General features: G+C 52.6%; 2 protein-coding genes across 8 annotated transcripts in view; one reads left to right on the forward strand and one right to left on the reverse strand.

Moving 5' to 3' along the window:
• Nucleotides 1-13,348, forward strand: part of PLCG1 (phospholipase C gamma 1) — a 45,685-nt gene extending 32,337 nt beyond the window's left edge. Inside the window, exons 12-32 of one of the 4 annotated variants that reach the window (XM_077187514.1) lie at nt 455-575; nt 954-1,122; nt 1,549-1,671; nt 2,514-2,615; nt 2,850-3,037; nt 3,301-3,501; nt 3,869-3,988; nt 4,276-4,456; nt 4,716-4,793; nt 5,248-5,351; nt 5,599-5,695; nt 5,798-5,870; nt 6,087-6,244; nt 6,731-6,827; nt 7,258-7,482; nt 8,263-8,411; nt 10,561-10,675; nt 10,884-11,045; nt 11,556-11,644; nt 12,271-12,458; nt 12,748-13,348. In XM_077187514.1, the coding sequence (XP_077043629.1) occupies nt 455-575; nt 954-1,122; nt 1,549-1,671; nt 2,514-2,615; nt 2,850-3,037; nt 3,301-3,501; nt 3,869-3,988; nt 4,276-4,456; nt 4,716-4,793; nt 5,248-5,351; nt 5,599-5,695; nt 5,798-5,870; nt 6,087-6,244; nt 6,731-6,827; nt 7,258-7,482; nt 8,263-8,411; nt 10,561-10,675; nt 10,884-11,045; nt 11,556-11,644; nt 12,271-12,458; nt 12,748-12,790 (2,783 nt within the window). In that variant the 3' untranslated portion in view covers nt 12,791-13,348. The remainder of the gene's footprint in view (nt 1-454; nt 576-953; nt 1,123-1,548; nt 1,672-2,513; nt 2,616-2,849; nt 3,038-3,300; nt 3,502-3,868; nt 3,989-4,275; nt 4,457-4,715; nt 4,794-5,247; nt 5,352-5,598; nt 5,696-5,797; nt 5,871-6,086; nt 6,245-6,730; nt 6,828-7,257; nt 7,483-8,262; nt 8,412-10,560; nt 10,676-10,883; nt 11,046-11,555; nt 11,645-12,270; nt 12,459-12,747) is intronic. The other 3 variants (XM_077187516.1, XM_054644215.2, XM_054644216.2) reach the window with 3 other exon arrangements.
• Nucleotides 13,349-13,744: 396 nt separating this feature from the next.
• The window catches only part of ZHX3 (zinc fingers and homeoboxes 3), a 46,627-nt gene continuing 39,940 nt past the window's right edge, over nt 13,745-20,431 (reverse strand). For all 4 annotated transcript variants that reach the window (XM_077187519.1, XM_054644520.2, XM_077187518.1 and 1 more), the window contains one exon: nt 13,745-19,351. In XM_077187519.1, coding sequence (XP_077043634.1) covers nt 19,289-19,351 — 63 coding nt within the window. In that variant the 3' untranslated portion in view covers nt 13,745-19,288. The remainder of the gene's footprint in view (nt 19,352-20,431) is intronic.

Below are 20,431 nucleotides of genomic sequence, written 5' to 3' on the forward strand. Positions count from 1 at the left end.
GCTCTGACCCTTGGATCTGTCTGCAAGCAGAGGGTGTTGTTCCATCAAAAGGGGATTACCTTCAGCTGGCCATGCCATTGTTTTCCAGTTGTTCAGTAACTGAGGTATCTCAAAGCTTGCTTTCATTTCAATCTTGCTTATAGTTTGTATATTCTCAAAATCTTTTGCCAATTTTTCTCAAGACAATCATATTTATAAGGCTTTCCTGTTTCATCTTCCCCAACAATTAACACCATGATGTGCAGAAAGAGCTGAGGTCATTTGCTTTGTGGGACTGGGTGATTTGTGCCCAAGCTTTTGGTCCTATAGAAAGATCAGGGCTTTTAGTGACCACCTCACTCCTTTATTGCCTTCCAGTACATGTCCCAGCAGCACCTGGCTCAGCCCATCTCATGTCCATGTCTTGCCTCTGTTCCAGCCTTTGGGCTAAGTTTCCCCTGTGGGTCTCTTTCAGTGGATTGCTGGGATGGTCCTGATGGCATGCCAGTCATCTACCATGGACACACCTTAACCACCAAGATCAAGTTCTCTGATGTCTTGGTCACCATCAAGGAGCATGCCTTTGTCACCTCTGAGTGAGTACAGCAGCACTTCAGCTAGCAGGGCAGAGAGAGAGGGTGGAGCCCAGGCTGTAGCAAACTGCAGCTCACTCTATCCAGAGCTGCAGCACAAGGCCTGGATGTGGTGGGAAGAAAAGGTGTCGTGTCTGCCAGCCCAAGGGAGATTTTTCCCATAAAAATGTTACGGGAGAGAGGGCTTTGGGTAAACCCAGTGGTTTGGCAGTCCTTCCCCACCCTGTGCCCTCCTGAAGGGTGGCTACAGGCAGCACAGGTGGCTGTTGGTGTGAGCTGCTCCTGGAGGGCACAGAGGCCAGGCTTTGAGACAGAGCTCAGAAGTCCTTGGTTCCATCCAGATCCCCATGCTGGTTTTGATGGCTCTGCTCCTTCTCCCAGTTTCCCTGTCATTCTGTCCATTGAGGACCACTGCAGCATTGCTCAGCAGAGGAACATGGCTCAGAATTTCAAGAAGGTTTTTGGAGACATGCTCTTGACCAAACCAGTCGATATTTCTGCTGATGGCCTTCCATCTCCAAACCAGCTCAAGAGGAAGATTCTCATCAAGGTGAATTCCCTTGCCCAGCAAAGCTCCTAAGTGAGGGAGTGGGCTGAGGGTTTGGGACTGAGGCCAGCTGCCTTTGGAAAGGGGGGGTTGGCAGTGTAGGGGTGGAAGTGGAGACCTGATGCTAAGAACAACTGGATACAAAAAAGCTCTCTCAGAGGATTCTCTCTTTCAGAGAATCTGCTGGGAAATGAGCTTAGCAGCTGGCTGCTGCCTTTCTTTGAGGGCATGGGGGATGTTGGTATTTCTGCTTCAGGAACCTTTGGGAAGAAGGGGTGGGACTTCAGTGCTGTTTGATGATCCCTGTGACATATGGATCTCGTTTATTCTAATCTGGAGGACCCCACTGCAGCAGACCTGAGCTTTTAGGGCTGTTCACCAGGAAATCTGCTGCTTTTTGGGTGCCTGACCCCCTCTCTCCTCTCTCAGCACAAGAAGCTGGCGGAGGGCAGCGCTTACGAGGAGCTGCCCACATCTGTGATGTACTCAGAGAATGACATCAGCAACTCCATCAAGAATGGGATCCTCTACCTGGAAGACCCCATCAATCACGTATGTCTGTGCCATGGTGGCCCAGGCCCTGCTCTGAGGGCTCTGTCAGGTGCTGTGTGTGCTGGAAGGAAGGGCTGTGGTGCAAATGATTGAAGAGGTTCTCGGTCTGTCTGGTTTCTCAGGTGTCCCTGAAGGCTGGGGGTGTTTTATGCTGCCTCTCTCTGAGCTCTTCCCTAGGAATCTCCTGTGGGCCCTTGGTAGAGGCAGAAGGCTGAGCTAGAGGGAGCTCTGGGCCAAGGCACTGCAGCCTGTGATTTGTGCTGCAGGAATTTCTGGAGATGGCTGCGCTTCCAGCCCTGCTCCTGCCAAGTGCCTGCACACCTGGCACACTAAGCAAGGGTTTATCTTTGTAAACACTGAGTGTTCATCACTGTGTGCATTTACTCACAGCCCACCTTCAGCAGCTTTACTCTGCTGAGGGTCTGTCTGGCAAAGCCACAATGCAAATGGAACAGAGTTTTTTTTTTTTAAAAAAACAGTAAAATGCAATGGCAAATCCACCTAAACATCTCTGATATCTTCACCTCAGATTGCCCCTGTGCTGAGTCCATACAGACTGGGGTTCTTTGCATTGATTTGCTCTTCATTTGGTCTTCTCCTTTTATTAAGTGTTGGAGTGTTTGCAGTGTGATTTGTCACATGCTGGGTTTTTTGCTTCTGATAAATCCGGGGATCTGGGGGATATCTTGGAAGCTCCTGTGACTCACTGGAATCAGTGTTGGTGGCTGTCCTTCACAAACCTGATGGTCCCTCCCTGTACTGGTCAGGAGATGATCCCATGGGTGGGTGGGCAGTCTGGTGCTTCCCCAGGGGTCTCTTTGCCAGAGTTCATGTCCTTGCAGGAGTGGAACCCGCATTACTTTGTGCTGACCAGCAGCAAGATCTATTACTCTGGGGAGACAACCAGTGACCAAGGAAACGAGGATGAGGAAGAGCAGAAGGAGGTGAGGGCTCTCCTGTGAGACTGTGAGTTGTCCCCTAAGGAAAGGACTTGACTGCCCAAGGGGCTGAGCATTGCCATTGCCAGCTGACTTGAGGGGGAGATCCTGTGGTGGGGAGGATGGGAGCTGCTTCAGGAGCTCCCTGCTCCTAGCTGGAAAACCCCTGAGCAGAGCAGAATCCAGCACCATGAGCCTGCCCTCAGTGGCCCAAGGTGATGGCTTTTTTGCCCCTGCCAGGTGAGCAACAGCACGGAGCTGCACTCCACGGAGAAGTGGTTCCACGGGAAGCTGGGAGCGGGCCGTGACGGGCGGCACATCGCGGAGCGGCTGCTGACGGAATACTGCATCGAGACAGGGGCCCCTGATGGCTCCTTCCTGGTCAGGGAGAGCGAGACCTTCGTGGGGGACTACACCCTCTCCTTCTGGTGAGGGCCCCGCTGCTCTGTGTCGCCCTGGGGTTGTTTTCTCTTGGCATGTCCTTCAGTGGTGGGGTCCCCTTGCTGGCTGGCCTGTGAGCGGTCTCTCCCCTGTTCCTGTGCCCAGCATCATGTCTGCTCCCTGTCCCAGTGCAGGAGGGTCAAGTCTCTTATGCAGTCACTCTCCAGTGTGGCAGGAATGCCATGTCAGGCTGGAGCTGAGGTGCAAAATCAAGGCTGGCTTACCCTGTCCCTCCCTCCCTGTCCCACAGGCGCAACGGGAAGGTGCAGCACTGCCGGATCCACTCGCGGCAGGACGCCGGCAGCCCCAAGTTCTTCCTGACGGACAACCTGGTGTTTGACAGCCTCTACGACCTCATCACCCACTACCAGGAGGTGCCACTGAGGTGCAACGAGTTTGAGATGAGGCTGACAGAGCCAGTGCCACAGACCAATGCCCACGAGAGCAAAGAGTGAGTGCACCTGTGTGTCCATTGGGCAGTTGGACGCTGAGGAAGCTCTCCCAGATCTCTCCTCAGCCATTCCTCCCTTGCTGGAGTTTTCTGGTCCCCACTTTCTCCCCATGGAGCTCTGTCACAGCAGCCATGCTGGCCAGCTTTGTTGTTCATGGAGCTGAGTGTCGTGGAGGCTCAGTGCAGGGCACAGAGCTGCTGGGTTCGGTTGGGATGCCCTGTGCCATGCCTCACCAAAGGCTCTGATCCTTCCTGCCCCACTGCAGTCCCTGTCTTCCTCTGGAGGATTCAAGGAGCCTTTTAGGGGCTGGGGTGTGGGATGGGCTGTGTGTGTGTGACCTGTGCACAGCAATGTCTCTCCTGCCAGGTGGTACCATGCCAACCTCACACGAGCCCAAGCTGAGCACATGCTGATGAGGGTGCCCCGTGATGGAGCCTTCCTGGTGCGCAAGAGGAGCGAGCCCAGCTCCTACGCCATCTCCTTCAGGTGTGTCCCTGCCACAAGGGTGGTGGCTGCTGGAGGTGGGATGCTGCAGTGTGTGAGAGAGCAGGACAGCTGCCATCAGCCAGCCTTGAGCCCTCCCAGAACTCCTGTTGCTCTGGGATGGCCCTTGAATAAGTCCTTGAGATCCTGCTCTTCCTCCCATCTTCCAATGGGGGATGACTGTGCTCGGCCGCCTCACCAGGGACACCTTTTCCTTGGAGTCTCTATTTTGGCAGAGACCTTCTCTTGCCAGGTGCCAAGAGGCCTCTCCCTGTGTTTCCTCCCTGCAGGGCAGAAGGGAAGATCAAGCACTGCCGGGTGCAGCAGGAGGGGCAGACTGTGCTGCTGGGCAACTCTGAGTTTGAGAGCCTGGTGGACCTGATCAGCTACTACGAGAAGCACCCGCTGTACCGCAAGATGAAGCTGCGCTACCCCATCAACGAGGAGACCCTGGAGAAGATCGGCACAGCGGTGAGTGCAGGAGCCAGAGAATCATGGATGGGTCCTTTTTGAGGTGGTGGTGGGTGAGCCCTCTCTGTGCTTTGCAGCCCACACCTCGTGGGATTTCCTGACACTTGAGTGGAGTTTGGTGCTGCCCCTCTGAGCCTGGGCTGTCTGCAGCATCATCTTCGGTCTTGTGCCTTCCTGGGGCACTGTCCCACCTACCCCAAGGTAGGGAGCCTTTTCCCCTGCACTCACTGCTGTAACCACTGTCCCTTTGCTTCCACAGGAGCCAGACTATGGAGCCCTGTATGAGGGACGCCATCCTGGGTTCTATGTGGAAGCCAACCCCATGCCCACCTTCAAGGTACACTCTCACTGTTTGGCACAAAACAAACTGCAGGGCTGGAGGGTTTAGCAAGGATCTTTTCATTTTCTAAGAGCTGTATTAGTTTGCACACCTATTTCTAAACCATGAAGAGAGAGACAGTGGAGGTTGAACCTCCAGTTCCCAGGCTGGGCTGCCTCTTGTTCTGAGCTCTCCAAACCAAGCCCCTCAGTGGCTCTTGGGACAGAGGAGAGTGCCTGTGTGGGGCCATACCAGACTTGAGAGCTCTGCTTTGGCATAAATGGGGGCCTTGATTTGCTCTGCAGGGTGTCACTAGGTCTGGCAGCAGGGCTGGATGCTGCCTGCCTGCACATGATGTGCCTGACAGCCCCCCAACAAACACATCTGTGCTGGGAGGTGATCTCTCATGCTGTGGGCTCCTTGTCCACGTGTCCATTTCCTGCCAGCCTCATGGGACCCCTCCTCATTGCAGTGTGCAGTCAAAGCCCTGTTTGACTACAAGGCACAGAGGGAGGACGAGCTCACCTTCACCAAAAATGCCATCATCCAGAATGTGGAGAAACAGGAAGGAGGCTGGTGAGTTGGTCCTGAGCCTCCCTTTCCCATGGGGATATATGGTCAAACCTTGCTGTCACCATCCACACAAAGGTGTGTCCACTCTAGGAGTGGGTCTGTCTGGGGGTTACCCATGAGCAGCAGAGTTCCAAAGCCTCACAAACCCTAAAAGCAGATGATGGAAGAGCTGCCTGTTCCCCTCACCCCCGCTCAGAATACTCTGGGGTCTCATGTCCAGTGCTGACATTGCCCCTTCCCTCCCTTCCAGGTGGAGAGGAGATTATGGTGGCAAAAAGCAGCTGTGGTTCCCTTCCAACTACGTGGAGGAAATTACAAGTCCCACCAGCCTGGAGCCGGAGCGGGAGGTGAGTGTGGCCATGAGTGCAGCAAGGAGGGTTTGTGCCCCCTCTGAGCGGGGCTGCCCTGCCCTCTGTGCCCAGCACCATCCTGCTGTGCTTCCTTCCCAGCAGCAGCTGGATGAGAACAGCCCCCTGGGAGACCTGCTTGGAGGCGTCCTGGACGTGCCCTCCTGCCAGATCGGTGAGTGCCAGGGAGGGAGCGTTGCAAAGGCTTCTTGAGGCTTCTCAGCCCTCACTTATTGCTGCCTGGGCTCCATCTGTTGCCTCCAGAAATGGGAGTTTCCTGTAGCTATCGCGTGCTGGGGTGGCCACGAGTCCCTGTGCCTGTCTTCTCCCTTGCTGCCTGTGGAGGGCTTGGCTCAGCACCTGCAGTGATGCTGTCCCCTGTCCCTCACAGCCATCCGCCCCGAGGGCAAGAACAACCGGCTGTTCGTGTTCTCCATCAGCATGTCCTCGCTGTCACGGCTGTCCCTGGACGTGGCGGCCGACACGCACGAGGACCTGCTCGACTGGGTGAAGAAGATCCGGGAGGCAGCTCAGACAGCTGATGCCAGGGTGAGGCTGGGGAGCCCCTGGCAGGGCAGGAGGCATCTGCTGGCTCTCCAGCTGCTGGGTTTTCCAGGACTGAGGAGCTGGTGCGGGGTGGGCTGGCAGAGCAGTTGCAGAGGTGATAAAGCCAGAGCAATCGTGGACAATGTGGCAAGGGGTGGTGGCTTGAGAGGTTCAGGGTGGGTATTTGGGACAATTGGACAACTGGGTGGGTGCTACAGCCTCAGGAAGTGGGGGGTCTCCATCAGTGAAGGGTGGCAAGGCCACAGATGCCCTGTGCTGGGACCAGTGCCAGTCCTGCTCTGGGCAGGATGTAGGACCTAGCCAGGCCCTGCCTGTGTGATGTCCCCCATGCAGACCTGGCAGATCTGCTGGTGGTCCCCACAGTGTGGGCAGGAGCCACACCAAGCAGTGAGGGTCAGTTTGTGAGCTGGGTCATCCATCACCACTGCTCCTACCTGGCCTGACCCCTCTCTCACCCTTTCTTGGCAGCTCTCTGAAGGGAAGATGATGGAGAGGAGAAAGAAGATTGCCCTGGAGCTTTCAGAACTGGTGGTCTATTGCCGTCCTGTGCCTTTTGATGAAGAGAGTGAGCATCTGCTGAGCTGGTGGCCCTCACAGGCATTCACGGTGGCATTACAGACCCTGTGCTGTGCCCCAAGGGGCTGCTTTGGCTAGATCTCAGCAGAGGCTAGGTGTCCAAATCCCCAGTTCACCTTGGAGCTCTGGGTAGCTCCAGAGGGTACCAGTTCCCTTCCCTGGCCCTCTGTTCCTGGGGTCTGTCAGCGTGCATAGCAGCTGCTGAGGGAGTGGGGCTGGGGAGCATCGTGCCTGGCCAGTGGGAGCTGTGTTGGTGCTCTGTCATTGGTGTTGGGCACCTGGCACACACCCACCGGGGTGTGGGACACCCGCTGGTGGCTGCCCCAGGGGTGAGAGGATGGCATCAGGAAGGAGCTGGGCTGGTTGAGTGTCAGCAAAGGGAGTGTGCCCCTGGCTCACACAGCACTGTCCCCTGGCAGAGATCGGCACAGAGAGGGCCTGTTACCGGGACATGTCCTCCTTTCCCGAGACCAAGGCAGAGAAGTACGTGAACAAGATCAAGGGCAAGAAGTTCCTGCAGTACAACCGCCTGCAGCTGTCCCGCATCTACCCCAAGGGCCAGCGCCTCGACTCCTCCAACTACGACCCCCTGCCCATGTGGATCTGTGGCAGCCAGCTGGTGGCACTCAACTTCCAGACCCCGGGTGAGGGCAGCAGGCAGGGTGGGCTGGCGCCTGGGGTGCCCTGTGCCACCTCAAAGCCACCTGCTGAGCCCTGCTCCTGGAAAATGGGGGACTGGGAAGGTCTTGGAAGGGCTCTGCAGGCAGTGAGACCCAGCTCCAGAGGGCTGGATTGAGCCAAGGAGCTGCACTGAGGTTGGGGATTGTGCCATGATGAGAGTAAGATGGAATGGAGAGGAGGCAAGGGATGGGTTCTCCCAGGTCCCTGGTGACAAGCAGGGCAGGTGCCAAAGGGGATGGTGCTGCCCCAGGCTTGGGACACCAGCTGGGTGCATGGTCTGGGTCCAGCTGGCTGCTCTTCTTGCCTTTGCCCAGCTTCCATTCCTGCTCCTGCCGTGCAGTCCAGCCTTCCTGTCCCTGGCCTTTGCCAAACCCTGCTGTGAGCCTGCTCAGCTCACCAGCACACCAGCAAACAACCTGCCTCTTCTTTCCTGCTGCCTTTTCATTCCTTCTGTGAATTCAGGCATCTCACAGGGGGGTTGGCAAATGCTACAGGCAGCACATGGAAGGCTGAAAATAGAAGGAAAAGAGAGAGGTGACCCATGGAGCACTGGGTAGCTGGGCAGATCATGCATGGCAGTCACCTCATGGCCCTGACACGTGGGGACACATTGCTCAGCATTGCCAAGGGGTGAGCCAGGTCCTCTTGCCAAGGGCTTCCTGGGACACATCAGTGATGGGGGTGATGATCCAGCTTGTGCACAGGGTATCCTTCATCTCCTGTCTCTCCTGCCTGTGCTCTAGACAAGCCCATGCAGATGAACCAGGCCTTGTTCATGTCCAGTGGCCAGTGTGGGTATGTCCTGCAGCCAACCAACATGAGGGACGACATCTTTGACCCCTTTGACAAGAGCACACTGCGGGGCACAGAACCACTCTCCATCTCCATTGAGGTCAGTACCTCCTCCTGGTGTGGGGGAATGCAGGCTCAGACCCCAGTGGGGTACCAGATTTGGGGTGAGAGAATGGTTTTTTTTGGGCTCCTGGCTCTGCCTGCCGCTGCTCCTCACCAAGCCCCTGTCCTGCAGCACAGACTGGGAGAGCCCTCGCTGTCCCCTGTGAAGGGCTGCCACTTGGAGGGAAATCTGGGGCTTTGGAGCATCACAAAATCGTGGACTGGTTTGGATTAGAAGGGACCCTAAAGGCCCCTCGCTGCTGAGGGTGCCTGGAGAGGAGCAGCAGGAGCATCCCAGGATGCTCCCCCAGGACTCCTCCTGTGCAGGTCCCCGTGCCAGCAGGTGGCATCCACGAGCCGCAGAGGTGACATCCCTGTCCCCAGACTGCATCCACAGGCCAGCAACACAAGAGCTGTGTCTTGTCCCCTCCTTGTCACTCAGTTGCTCCAGGCTCGATGTTTCCATTTCGCCTTTCTCATGGCCCCTCTTGGGAAGATGCTTGAGGTCAGGGCAAACTTCTCAGGCCATTTCTGTGTTGTGCTGCCGGTGATGATAAGAGGAGGGTGCCAAAGGATGGAGTGTGGATGCTTGATGAGTTTTTTTTACTTCCCTAATGGTGCAGCTGAGGCTGGATTGTTCCTGTGTCAGCTCTCAGAGCTGCACAGCAGAGGCTCTGCAGGGACATGGGAGAGCTCGCCAGGCAAAGCTCTGGAGGGCTGTGCCAAGCCAGCTGGCTCTCATGTTTGGAGCAGCAGGGTCCAGCAACCTGTGCAGGCATTCCCTGTGGTCTCAGAACCAAGCTATGGGTCAACAGTCTGCTTTGCCAGTCCCCTCAGCTCGTGTAGACCTTGGGGAAGATGCAGTGGAGATCCTGCCTTCAGGTGCTCACAGGTTTCCTCTGTGGCCACCTCTGTTTTGGAGTGATCCCACCTAAAAAAGCCACAGCCCTTCTCCATGAGGACTCTCTATCATGTACCCTCTGCACCACTGACCCCATGCCCACTGTCTCCCTAAAAATTCCCTGTGTAGGGGGATAGAATATAAGCAAATAAAGATAGTGTAGAAAGTAATCTTACCACTAAGGAGTTGCAGCTGGGCCAATTATCAAAGATTAGGAACAGGCCTGACTTTAACAGGCCACAGGTGTAACCAATGAGAAGAAGAGAGCTATAAAAGAGTGGAGTGGCTGGGTGAGAAGGGAATTGGAGTCAGTGGCTGCTTTGTGAAGAGGAAAGAGTCAGTGCTCTGAGGAACTGCCCACAAGAAACACCAGGAAGGTTTGGAACTTTTGTGATAAGGAGACAACAGTGTGGAACCCCTGCAATAAGATGACAACATCCCTGCCCCATTCTGTTTTCCAAGCTCTTCCTGCACCTCAGGGTGCAGTTGCCCCCACCAAGTGTCAAGAGTCATTGTGCCATAGCCAGTCACTGTCGCCTTTAAGAGACAGGCTCAGCCTCTCATTGTCTGGCAGAGCTGCCTGCTGTCCCCACCAAAGCCAGCTTTCATGGATGGAGAAGCCATCTCGAGCCCAGCATGACTCAAAGCACATGATCCAGAGTTGGCAGCAGGTCCTTCCCCTGCAGCAGCAGCGTGCTGCAGCGACATATGGCCACGGGCAAGGGGGAGCTGCCATGGCTCTCTCCTGCGAGGAGGCAGCTTGGCATCTCAGTGGAGCACAGCCTGTGCTGCAGGCACGAGGAGAGCAGGGCTGGAGAGCAGCTCCTTTTCCTCCTCACACCAAGGCAGGAGGGCTGAGAAGTTTTAGCAAAGATGAGGGGGTCCAGCCTGGTGCTCCCAGCAGGGAACAGGGCTCAGTGGGAGCCCAGCTCCAGCTTGGCCAGCTGAGGGAGGGATGCTGTGGCCCAGGCCTGGCTGTGCTGGCAGCAGGCAGGAACCTGGAGCAGTTCATCTGGGGTTTTTTGTGGCTTACAAGTCAAACTGTGGATCAAGAACACTATAGCAGGTTCCAGGGGTGGGAGCTATTTCTCTCTGAGCTGCCGGCTGGGCTGGCTGTCAGTGCTGCTTCTCTCTCCAATTAGCAGAGCCAGGGTGATTTATTTGGGAAGAAAATGTCCTGGTATGCAAAAACATTTTTTCCCCTTTGTTCCTGTCTCTTACCAAGCCTCTCCTGCTCTCTGCTCAGGTCCTGGGGGCACGGCACCTTCCCAAAAATGGAAGGGGAATCGTTTGTCCTTTCGTGGAGGTGGAGGTGTCTGGTGCTGAGTACGACAATGCCAAGCAGAAAACAGAGATCGTGGGTGAGTGGGGTGGGGAAGGGAGGGGATGAGCCATGGCTCACACCAGCATCAGAGCACTCCTGATGCTGGTGTGAGCCCTGGGCTCTGCAGCAAGGCCTGGCACTGAGCTGGGAGCTGCCCTCGTGCTGCCCCTGAGCCCAGCATCAGCCATGGGGGCAGTGGAAGGACTCAGTGGGGCTGCCCACTGACAGCTGTGTTTTGTGAGCAGCTGACAACGGCCTGAACCCTCTCTGGACCCCGAAGCAGTTCCACTTTCAGGTCAGCAACCCTGACTTTGCCTTCCTGCGCTTCGTGGTCTACGAGGAGGACATGTTCAGCGATGAGAACTTCCTGGCTCAGGCCACCTTCCTGGTGAAAGGCTTGAAGACAGGTGAGGCACTTGGGACAGCAGGGAGGGTGTCATGGTGCTCCTCACCAGTTCACACTGTTAGCCAGGGAGATGCTGATTTTCATGGGAGGGTGTTGTTGGGCTGGCTTAGCCTGTCCCCATGACAGGTCACATCCCCAACCAGTTACAGAAGGCAGAGCCATTTGCTAACAGCCCTTGGGGCCACCTGCCACTTTGAGGGAAATTTGGGGGTTTGGAGAATCACAGAATTGTAGACTGAATGGATTGGAATTGGTTTGGATTAGAAAGGACCCTAAAGGCCATCTAGTTTCAGCCCCACTGCCATGGGCAGGGACACCTTCCACTACCCCAGGCTGCTCCAAGCCCCATTCACCCTGACCTTGGACATTTCCAGGGATGGGGCAGCCACAGCTTCTCTTGGCAGAAGAGAAAAAGGGTCTTGTGAGAGAAAAACCCCCTTGAGTCCTGTGCCAGGGCACTGCCACCTCCCCTGCTGTGCAGTGAGTGACGCCAGGGCTGTCTCTGCCGTAGGTTTCCGAGCTGTTCCCCTCAAGAACAACTACAGTGAGAACCTGGAGCTGGCTTCTCTGCTTGTCAAGATAGACATTTTCCCTTGCAAGGTGAGACTGGCTGCACACACGAGAAGGTGGTGACCATGCTGTAGGGCTGAGGAGCAGAGCCAGTGAGCCCAGCCTGGCCCTGCCCATTCTCCTGCTCAGCTGGGGCAGTGAGGCTCAGTGCTGCCTGGCCTGAGTGCCTGTGCATGGCTGAATTCCCAGTGCTGCTCCTTAGGGATGCCCAGCAGGGACAGCAAGCACACAGGGTTTGCCTCCTGCAGCAGTCAGGGTGTTTCAGGCAGGGTCCTGCCTGCACTGGGTTTGACTTGCCTGGAAATCCCTCCAGCAAAAGCTGGAGAAGGCGGATTTGTCACAGTGCCTGTCTGTGCTCCAGGGACATTGCAGCTCAGGATCACAGAGCTGGCTGGCCTGGGGCTGTCCCTGTTGGCATAAACAGAGGGCAGGGCTCCTTCTGAGACAGATGGTTCTTTTATTTCTTCATTTAAAATGGTGCTGGTGGGAGCCAGCGATGGCTGTTAGAGCAGCTGCACAGTGCAAACCCCAAGCCCCCATGAGCCCTGGACACCCTGCAGGGCAGCCAGAGCCCTGCACCACGACTGCCCTTACTACAGGGTGTATGCTTTGAAATCACAAACCCTTGACTACAGCATTTTTTTCCATCATCCAAGCAGGAAAATGGCGAAATAAACCTCTTCAATGCTTCATCCCTACGGGAACGAGCAGGGGATGGCTCCAGCCAGCTGCTGGCAAGCAGAGGCAGAGAGGGCTCCTTTGAGCTGAGGTACCAGCAGCCCTTCGAGGATTTCCGTGTGGCCCCAGAGCAGCTCGCTGACCACTTTGAGAGCCGGGAGCGAAGGTGAGGCCAGTGCTCAGTCAGCTCTTCAGCAGCAGCATAACACACCCCCTGCATTTAGTCTGGCTGCTTGCAAACCCTAAATCTGAGCTGCAAGTTGTGCCAGTGCTTGTGGCAGTCACTGCTATGGGAGTAGGGTGGGACAGCACAGCTGGTGCCATTATCCCCAATCGTGGGAGATGTGGCTGAGCTCCTGCTTTACTCCAGTGGGCAACTGGAGCCCAGCAGAGCGTTGTCCTTGGCCATGCCACGGCGAGGCTGAGCTGTGTCCCCTGTGTGTGCCCCTTTGCAGGGTACTGCGGAGGACCCGGGTCAACGGGGACAACCGGCTGTAGCCCACCCTGGCGGGCGGAAGCACCTCCAGTGCTTGTGAATCTCACAGCACGCTGTGAACTGGTTTCTATGGAAACGGCACTGCTATGGCCTACTTTCAGGCAGCTTTTCCAGTTTCTCTGCTGAAGTGTGTTCAAGTGGAGAACTAAAAAAAAAAAAAAGTATTGGAAATAAACCCCACCCCGAACCAGCCCCAAGCACCCAGCAACCTTCACCACGAAGCCCTTAAGAAGCGTCGGTGCGGCCAGGCTGCCAGAGGCCACAGACCAAACTGTCTATAATCACAAGAAGAGACCTAAAAATTCCCCATCCAGCCTCTGCGTACCTGCTCTGCCTGTAATCCAGAGATCGTGTGCAGCTGCGGGAGCCTGTTTGCAGCCATCCTGTGCTGTGTCCATTCCCAGAGCTCTGGGCCTGCAGTGAGCACAGCAGCACCTCTGTCTGTCCTGGTGACACCACATCTGCCCTGTATAGCCACTGCCGAAGGGTCCAGTAGTGAAACTCTACATTTACAGGGCCACTCTAGCTTTAAATGACAATAAAAGTGTCAGTATTAGGTGTGTGCTGGCTCGGGTGTCTGGTGGTCTGTGCCCTGCAGAGCTGAGGTTCCTGAGGAGAGGCTGCACTGCTCCCTCCTTTCTCCTGGTTTTAGGGGAGGAAAAATAACTAGAAACAGCCCCAGGTTTTATGCTGTTCACTCAAAAGGGTAAAACAAGTTATGTGCCCCAGCTGTCCATGCTGTTCTGAGGCAGGCTGGGGACAGAACTCTGGCATGAAGAAGCACCTCTAGGGCAGAGGTGTCTGGGCACTCACTCATGGCCTTACCCCGTGGAAAAGTTGTCGTTCTTTTAAAAGAAATGAGGAGGTTGTGATGGAGGACTCCCAGTCCAGCAGCTGAAAGGCAGGCACATTGCTGGGCCCTCCCAAATCCCAGTGCAAGCACCACTCAACTCACGTTTGATTTTTACGCTCTTTATTTAGGAACAACCAAAAATGTCTGGTTTCATTTCAACAAACTGTACAAGCAAGCTCTTCCCCTTGCCCACCCTCACATCCACATATACAAAAGGAAGGGAAACTTGCCGTTCACTTCTCAGAAGTGGCATTGTTGCTACAGGGAGTTCTTGCCCTCAGAATAAGAGCAGGTAAAGTCCATAGCACGTACAAGCTACCCTAGCCCTAGTAATAGCTACAGCCCACAATCACAGGCAGCTTCTTTTTTTGTTTCCTCTTTAAAACCTTTACCAAAAGTAAAAACTATTTCCTGTTTCACACGATTGCCAAGGTGACCATTGAAAATTGTGGTCTTGGAAAAAAAAAAAAAAACAAAACAACAAAATAACAACCCCCCTGGAACCCCCCACAGCTCCCTGGTACAAAGACAGCTTTACACAGCAGAGCTCTCACCCTGCTCCCTCACTGCACCGGCCACCCTTATGAAAGGTCCCGTTGCAGCTACAGTTACATTTTCCTTTGGATAAATCCAAGCAAAAATTCCAGGTCATTCAGCACCAGCATGATTTCTAAATAACAATAATTAAAAAAAAAAAAAAAGAGACCCCGTTAGGCTGACTTTGTGGTCTGCTGAGAAACAAAGTGATCAACACACTGTTCCCAAAGTCTCTCTTTTAGTGCAATGTTAGTATGTGCAAGGGGAATCACAGCCACGTACCCATAACACCACCACGAGCCAGATGGGGCAGAGAGAAAGTGCAATTTTAGCTAGAAATTTTCTATGCCATGGATTCCTAGCCCAACCTTCACTAGCACCAGTAAGCAAGAATCCTCCTAACACCACCTTCCATCAGTACAGGGAAAATGGGGCTTTAATTGTGCCATCAGAATATGCCAAACGTCAGCCAGCAGAGCACTTGGGCCATAACAAGAAAACCCAAAATTAAAAAAATAAAATTCACTGCTTACATAACAGAGCTCCCTTGCTCTGCTTTAGTTTTCTGATGCCAATCCAACATTCCTGGCACACACCACTACCAGTAAACATACAGCAGAAACTAAATTTCTCAGTTAAAAGAAGAACAGGGATAGCCTGCAAGTGCCTCGTTCCCCTCCATGTGTTGTGTTGCCTAATCTTACCCTGCTGGTTTTGGGATCAGCTGAGAAGTGACACCAGAGCTTTACAGGTGAGCTGAATCACATCAGGACCTTGACTGATCTGAAGAGAGCAAAACCAAAATGATATGGGCAACAGGGAGAAGACTTTTACAAGCATTTTGTATGCCATCACCCTAATGGGAATGTGTAGCATCCCATTCACTTTGTAATTTGTGCCCAAGTGCTGAAAATCATCTTTTTCTTTTGATTCCCAATGAGCAAGCTTCTGATCAGTTTGCCTCTATTATATCTGTAAGAGAGGGGCTGCAGGGAAAACAATATAACATTTCTGCAGGTGACCAAAATCTGTTGCTTTCCAATTAAAAAAAATTAAATACCCAAACCCTAAATGAAAAACCAGCCTACTACAGCTTCCTTCTCTTGAGCTGTCAGGGGATACACAACAAAAATTAACCTAGCAGGTATCTTCCAGCTCTGGTGAGCATCCTCCAACCAGATTAAGGACTACAGTGTTTCTCTGCCAGCAGCTACTGCTCTTGCTGGTGGCTTCTCCTGGTGACCAACTCAGGGAGGGGACATGAAATCACAGTAAGTACCTGCAAGCACCTGTGCCCATCCTCCCACCACACTGCAGCATCACTCAGCTCTCAGGCAAGTGGAGATAGGAAGCTGTAGATCATTGTTTGTTTAGTGTTCTGCTAAAGAAAAAAAGAAAAAAATTCAAGGATGCTAATTACAGAGCTGAAAAATAAGGTACCCAAATGAAACATGGAACAATGTCTAGAAATCTCATGGCAGGGGCTGCTGACATCAATGAATAAAGAAACTCAGTTCCTTGCACCAGGAGAACCAGCAGCCCTTCCCATGAGCAAGCCAGGGCCAGAACAAATCAGGGTTTCGGGTTATTAAGCAATTGGATTGTGCCCTTAATCTAAGCAGCCTCAGAGACATAAGTAACAAGATTCACATGGATTAAAATTGATGGTTTCTGCTGTGCCTGCCAAGCCCAAGCTCAGGCACAGCCGATGGAGGTGGAGAATTTCATTTCCCTTCCTTACTGATGCTGGCTACATCACCTCGATCTTACACCCCTTTCAAGTCAAGATAGTCATCTTTGATTAGATGATGATAAATATTCACACACTGAAGAATTGTGGTGACACTTCCTCTTAACACCACAAGAGCTGCTGTTGGGACTGTCAAGCCACCTCTCAATTTTTCTTTTCAGTTTCAGATGCAAACACTTTTCCAATGTCCTGCACCAAAACCGAGTTTGGAGATGGCACCTGTTTCTCCTCCTCAGCAGAGAAACAGAAGACCACAGAGCTAAACCCTCAAAAATCTTCAGCTTATACTTTTATGGAGATTTCAAGTCAACTAAAAAAATGCAGATAACAAGGAATGTAGGAGTTAGAAAGGGAACTCGATCATGTTTTGATTTCTTTTTTGTCTCTAAACCTTACCCTCCCCACGCAAAGGCATTTGCCAGCCCCGTTGCCATGTCCGAGGGGAGTCTGCATGGAACCACTTTTTAAAATTCCTCCGACCCAAAAGAAAGAAAACTCCTGCTGTGCTTGTATGAATGCATGGAGACAAAGCTCAAAAACCTCAGCAGCTTCCAACCCTCAAGGCTGGTTTTTCTGTGTACACCGGGAAATTCTCCCTCTAGCTCACAAGACTTCTTTTCAATTTTTCTGGAAAACTGGTTGAATACAATCCAAGTGCAAAATATTTCAGCTAGTGCATCAAAACATGGTTTGAAGGGACCAGTTCATACCATAGTCCTTAAGCATTCCTGTAGATGGAGTGGGGATCACTCTTCCAATCAGCCATAGGCCCTTAAGTGTACACCAAAAATCCCACAGAAAATCACCTTGAATGGGCAAACTACACTTCCAACGTATTTATATAGCAAGTAGTTAGTAAAAGTGTACATTTTTAATGTACATCATAATGCAATAAAGAATCAATGGCATATTTGAACTGTATATATGTGTAGTTAAATAAACCTGCATGTACACAGACACTACAGAGTAAATTGACCTACCTGTATTTGTTCTCTGAAGGTGACACTGTACATACATCCATATCCTCAGGCTGCACAACTCCCAGATCTGCTCTCAGCTCTAGAACCACCCAGATTCTGCCACCCTCTCTGATATTTTGGGGTACACAGGATTGCACCCATGAGGGTGAACCCCAGGGGTTGTCACCACAGGGCAGCTGTCCCTGGTCCCCAAAGATGGACCCACGGGGATGCCAGCAGCTGAGCCATCACCAGCCAAGGTGGGATGGCTGCTGGTCATGCCTCCAACTGTGCCACGACCATCAGCAGTGCTCCCAAAGGCAAATTAAGGGAGCCTGGTGCCACACAGGCTGCCCCAGGTCAGTGCCACCCCTGCTCACAGCGTGGTGGGGTGGCTGCTCTGGCTGTGGGATGCACAGGGCCAGTGGCCACATCCAAGGTGTCACCCCACTCTCTGTGGGGTGAGGTCACCTCTGTCTGGAGCAGATGGTCACACTTGGCCACAGTCTCAGACCAGGGAAGTCCTGTGAGCTCAGGCACAAGCACCCAGCACATCCCACCAGGTGAGGGGAAGCCTCTGCCAAAGCACTGAGAGCCACAGCCCCTTCCTGCAGCTGAGCAAGGCGGCCTCTTGAAGAGGGGGTGAAGAAAGAATTGCAAAAGCAAGGGCAATTAAAGGTAGAAATCAGACACCATCTTTGGAAGAGGTTCTGAAAGAGCTTTTTTGTTATTAAAACATTTTTTGTAAATCTCTGGATCCGATCCTTTGAGGTTTGCTACCCACCCTCCTAATAAATATCATTTACCACCAACAATAAAGTCTCCCACATTAAAAAGCTCTCACTAAATAAAAACCTTCTGCTGAAAAAGCTTGGCTGAGTTGGCTTGGCAAAAAATAGGGAGCTATGACTACTCTCCATAAATACATCAGCAGATAAACACCAAAAACTATTTAAGTTAAAGGACAATGTTGGCTCCAAAACAAACCAGGAATGTACCAGCCACAAATTAATTCAAACTAGAAATTTAAATACAGTTTCTAACCACTCAAAAGCAGTCAATTTCTGGACTAGCCTTCCAAGAGCAAAAGTGAAGGCAAAACATGGAACCAATTTGGAGTTGGGATTTGATTAGTTTGTGACAGAATGATCTGACACAGCATTTGGCTGGACTTATTCAGCTCAAGAGTTTCCCTTCTAGACTTTGTTTTCTATTAGAAAAGAATATTTAAAGCAAAAATGTTCAAGCAGTTGCATCACACAGCAACCACACAAGACAACACACATTAAAAATGTACAGGTACCAGGCAGCAGACTGGATAACTGGGGAATTTATTCTGCTCTTTTTCCAGAACTATTGCACATGGCCTGGGGAAAAAAAAAGGGGGAAAAAATAAGAAAAGAAAAACAAAAAGGACTGGAACAAACACTTGAAATCACCAGCAGTGCTGCAGGAGGATCTGCCATGTAGGGTTGCAAGAAGGAAACTTCCTGGTGGCAGCAGAGCCGCTGCCTTGGTGACAACAATGACTTGAACCACTCACAGCCACGCTGTGACTCTCTGCGTTTGTTCTCTGAAGAACAGACTGTTCTCTCCAAACAATGAAAAGGATTCCAGGTCAGGATGCAAAAATTATTATGTGCTAGTTCTCAGATATTAAAAAGAGACTTGGAGATTTAACAGCCTGTTACAGTCAGTCTCCAAGAACACAGGGGAAAGTGTTCCAGCCAGCAAGGGACAAATGACACCAAACTCCATCTCCTGGGCTGCCTCAGTCTGGGAACCTGCTGCTTATCAGAGAGTATGCAATGCTCACTCTAACCTCATCTGGAGGGATGAGAATCTCACTCAAATTCAAGATTGGCAGTTTTCTTCTCAAATCCCTTCCCTTTCCTAATACACTCACACCTGTGTGCCCACAAAGCCCTTCACTGCCAGGGCTTAAGGACCAGAAAGGATATATGCAGCCATGCCAACCTTTAGAGAACAAACACCTTAATGGACAGATGAAAAAAAAAAAAAACCAAAAAAAGAAAAAAGAAACAAGTACTATGCCATGATAGTCCATATCTAAGCAATGACCTTGTTTACACAATGTCTGAGATTTGTTATGCTTGTATAGGCAGCTGTAGGCATCGGTATATGAATATGAAATCTGAAAGTCTGTCACTGGAAAGCAAACAGGAGCATCCTATTTCCTGGGTGTGAGCTGAGCCCCTGCCAGCTCCCAGCCATCTCCTTCTCCTTGGCTGGGCCACCAAGAGCTCAGCACAGAGTGCCCAGTTTGTGCACATGCTGTCTCATGTGCTGTGCCCAAAGGTCTCATGGATGGCAGTGCTTCATCACCACGTCCTGCTCCTCAGGCTGGGGTCAGGCCGGCCCATGGGTTTCTTAAAGATCACTAATTTCTTCTCAAGGGTAAGAGTGGATCCTCCGGGGCTGGTGGCTTCAGTTCAGTCTGTTTCTGAAAAAGAACACAGGTGTCAGAGATGCTTCTAGCCTTGCTCCAGGTGGGGTGCTGGGTGGGGAGGAAGGGATGCAGGAGTGCCTCAGGATAGGCAAGATCAGGAGCCTTGACAGAGTCAGCTGCAAAGAAGGACTAGCAACATTCAGAGGGGCCAGAAAACCCAAAATCCTTGAGGGATTGGAGTTGGCTTTGCATCCCTAAGGAGTGATGCATCTTTGCTAAGCACCTCTGTGCCATGAGGGTGGACAGGACCCTCACTCTAGCTGGCAGAAAGCCGTGCTTAGAGGGCACTAGCAGGGGCACAGCCATCTCCCCAGGACAAAATCTGCCCCCCCACCAGTCCCCATACTCACCCTTCTCCTGCAAAGCACACACAATGTACAGCAAAGGCAGGAGCCATCCACACCCATGCTCCACCTTCTCCAAATTAGATGGGAAAGGAAGCAATGAATTTTACTCTATTTTTTTTTAAGGTCTGGAGCCATGGCGGAGGTGTGTGGGAAGCTCCAAAGTAAGGCAGTGGGACTGGAGAAGATCCCAGCTAGCCAGCAAGGAGCTCTGTGTGTGGACCACCATGGGGCAGACAGGACCAGCACTCTGCCATCCCCATCTGGTGGAAACCCTACCAGGCTGGAAGCAGCCCCCAGCTGCACTGCAGAAAAGCCCACAGAGGGCTTGGAAAGCACCTCTTCTCTCCACCACACACACATGCACACACACACGCCTTCCAAAAGTGAGTTCTGGAGACTCCATGATGCCTCCTGCCTTTGCAGCCTCCACCTTCACCACCTGAGCCTTTCTCCACACTGAGCAAGGATTCTCACACCTGGAAAGCAGCAGCAGGAGAGAGAAAGGCAGGCAGGGGTATGTCTGCTGCTGGAGATCAGGCAGGCACAAGGAATGAACCAGCGGCACAGGACAAGCAGCCAGGCCTCTTTCTTCCCAAATAAAGAAATAAATCCATGGGTCATCTTCTAAAATGACCAGACATTCCTAAAGTTTTACTCCAGGTTGAAATAAAGCTAGGATTTGTTTTCTGAGTGGTGCCAGCACCCAAAGTCCAAGGCAGGAAAGGGC

Source organism: Agelaius phoeniceus, chromosome 17 (assembly GCF_051311805.1).
Source record: "Agelaius phoeniceus isolate bAgePho1 chromosome 17, bAgePho1.hap1, whole genome shotgun sequence".
In the NCBI taxonomy this organism is placed as follows: domain Eukaryota; kingdom Metazoa; phylum Chordata; class Aves; order Passeriformes; family Icteridae; genus Agelaius; species Agelaius phoeniceus.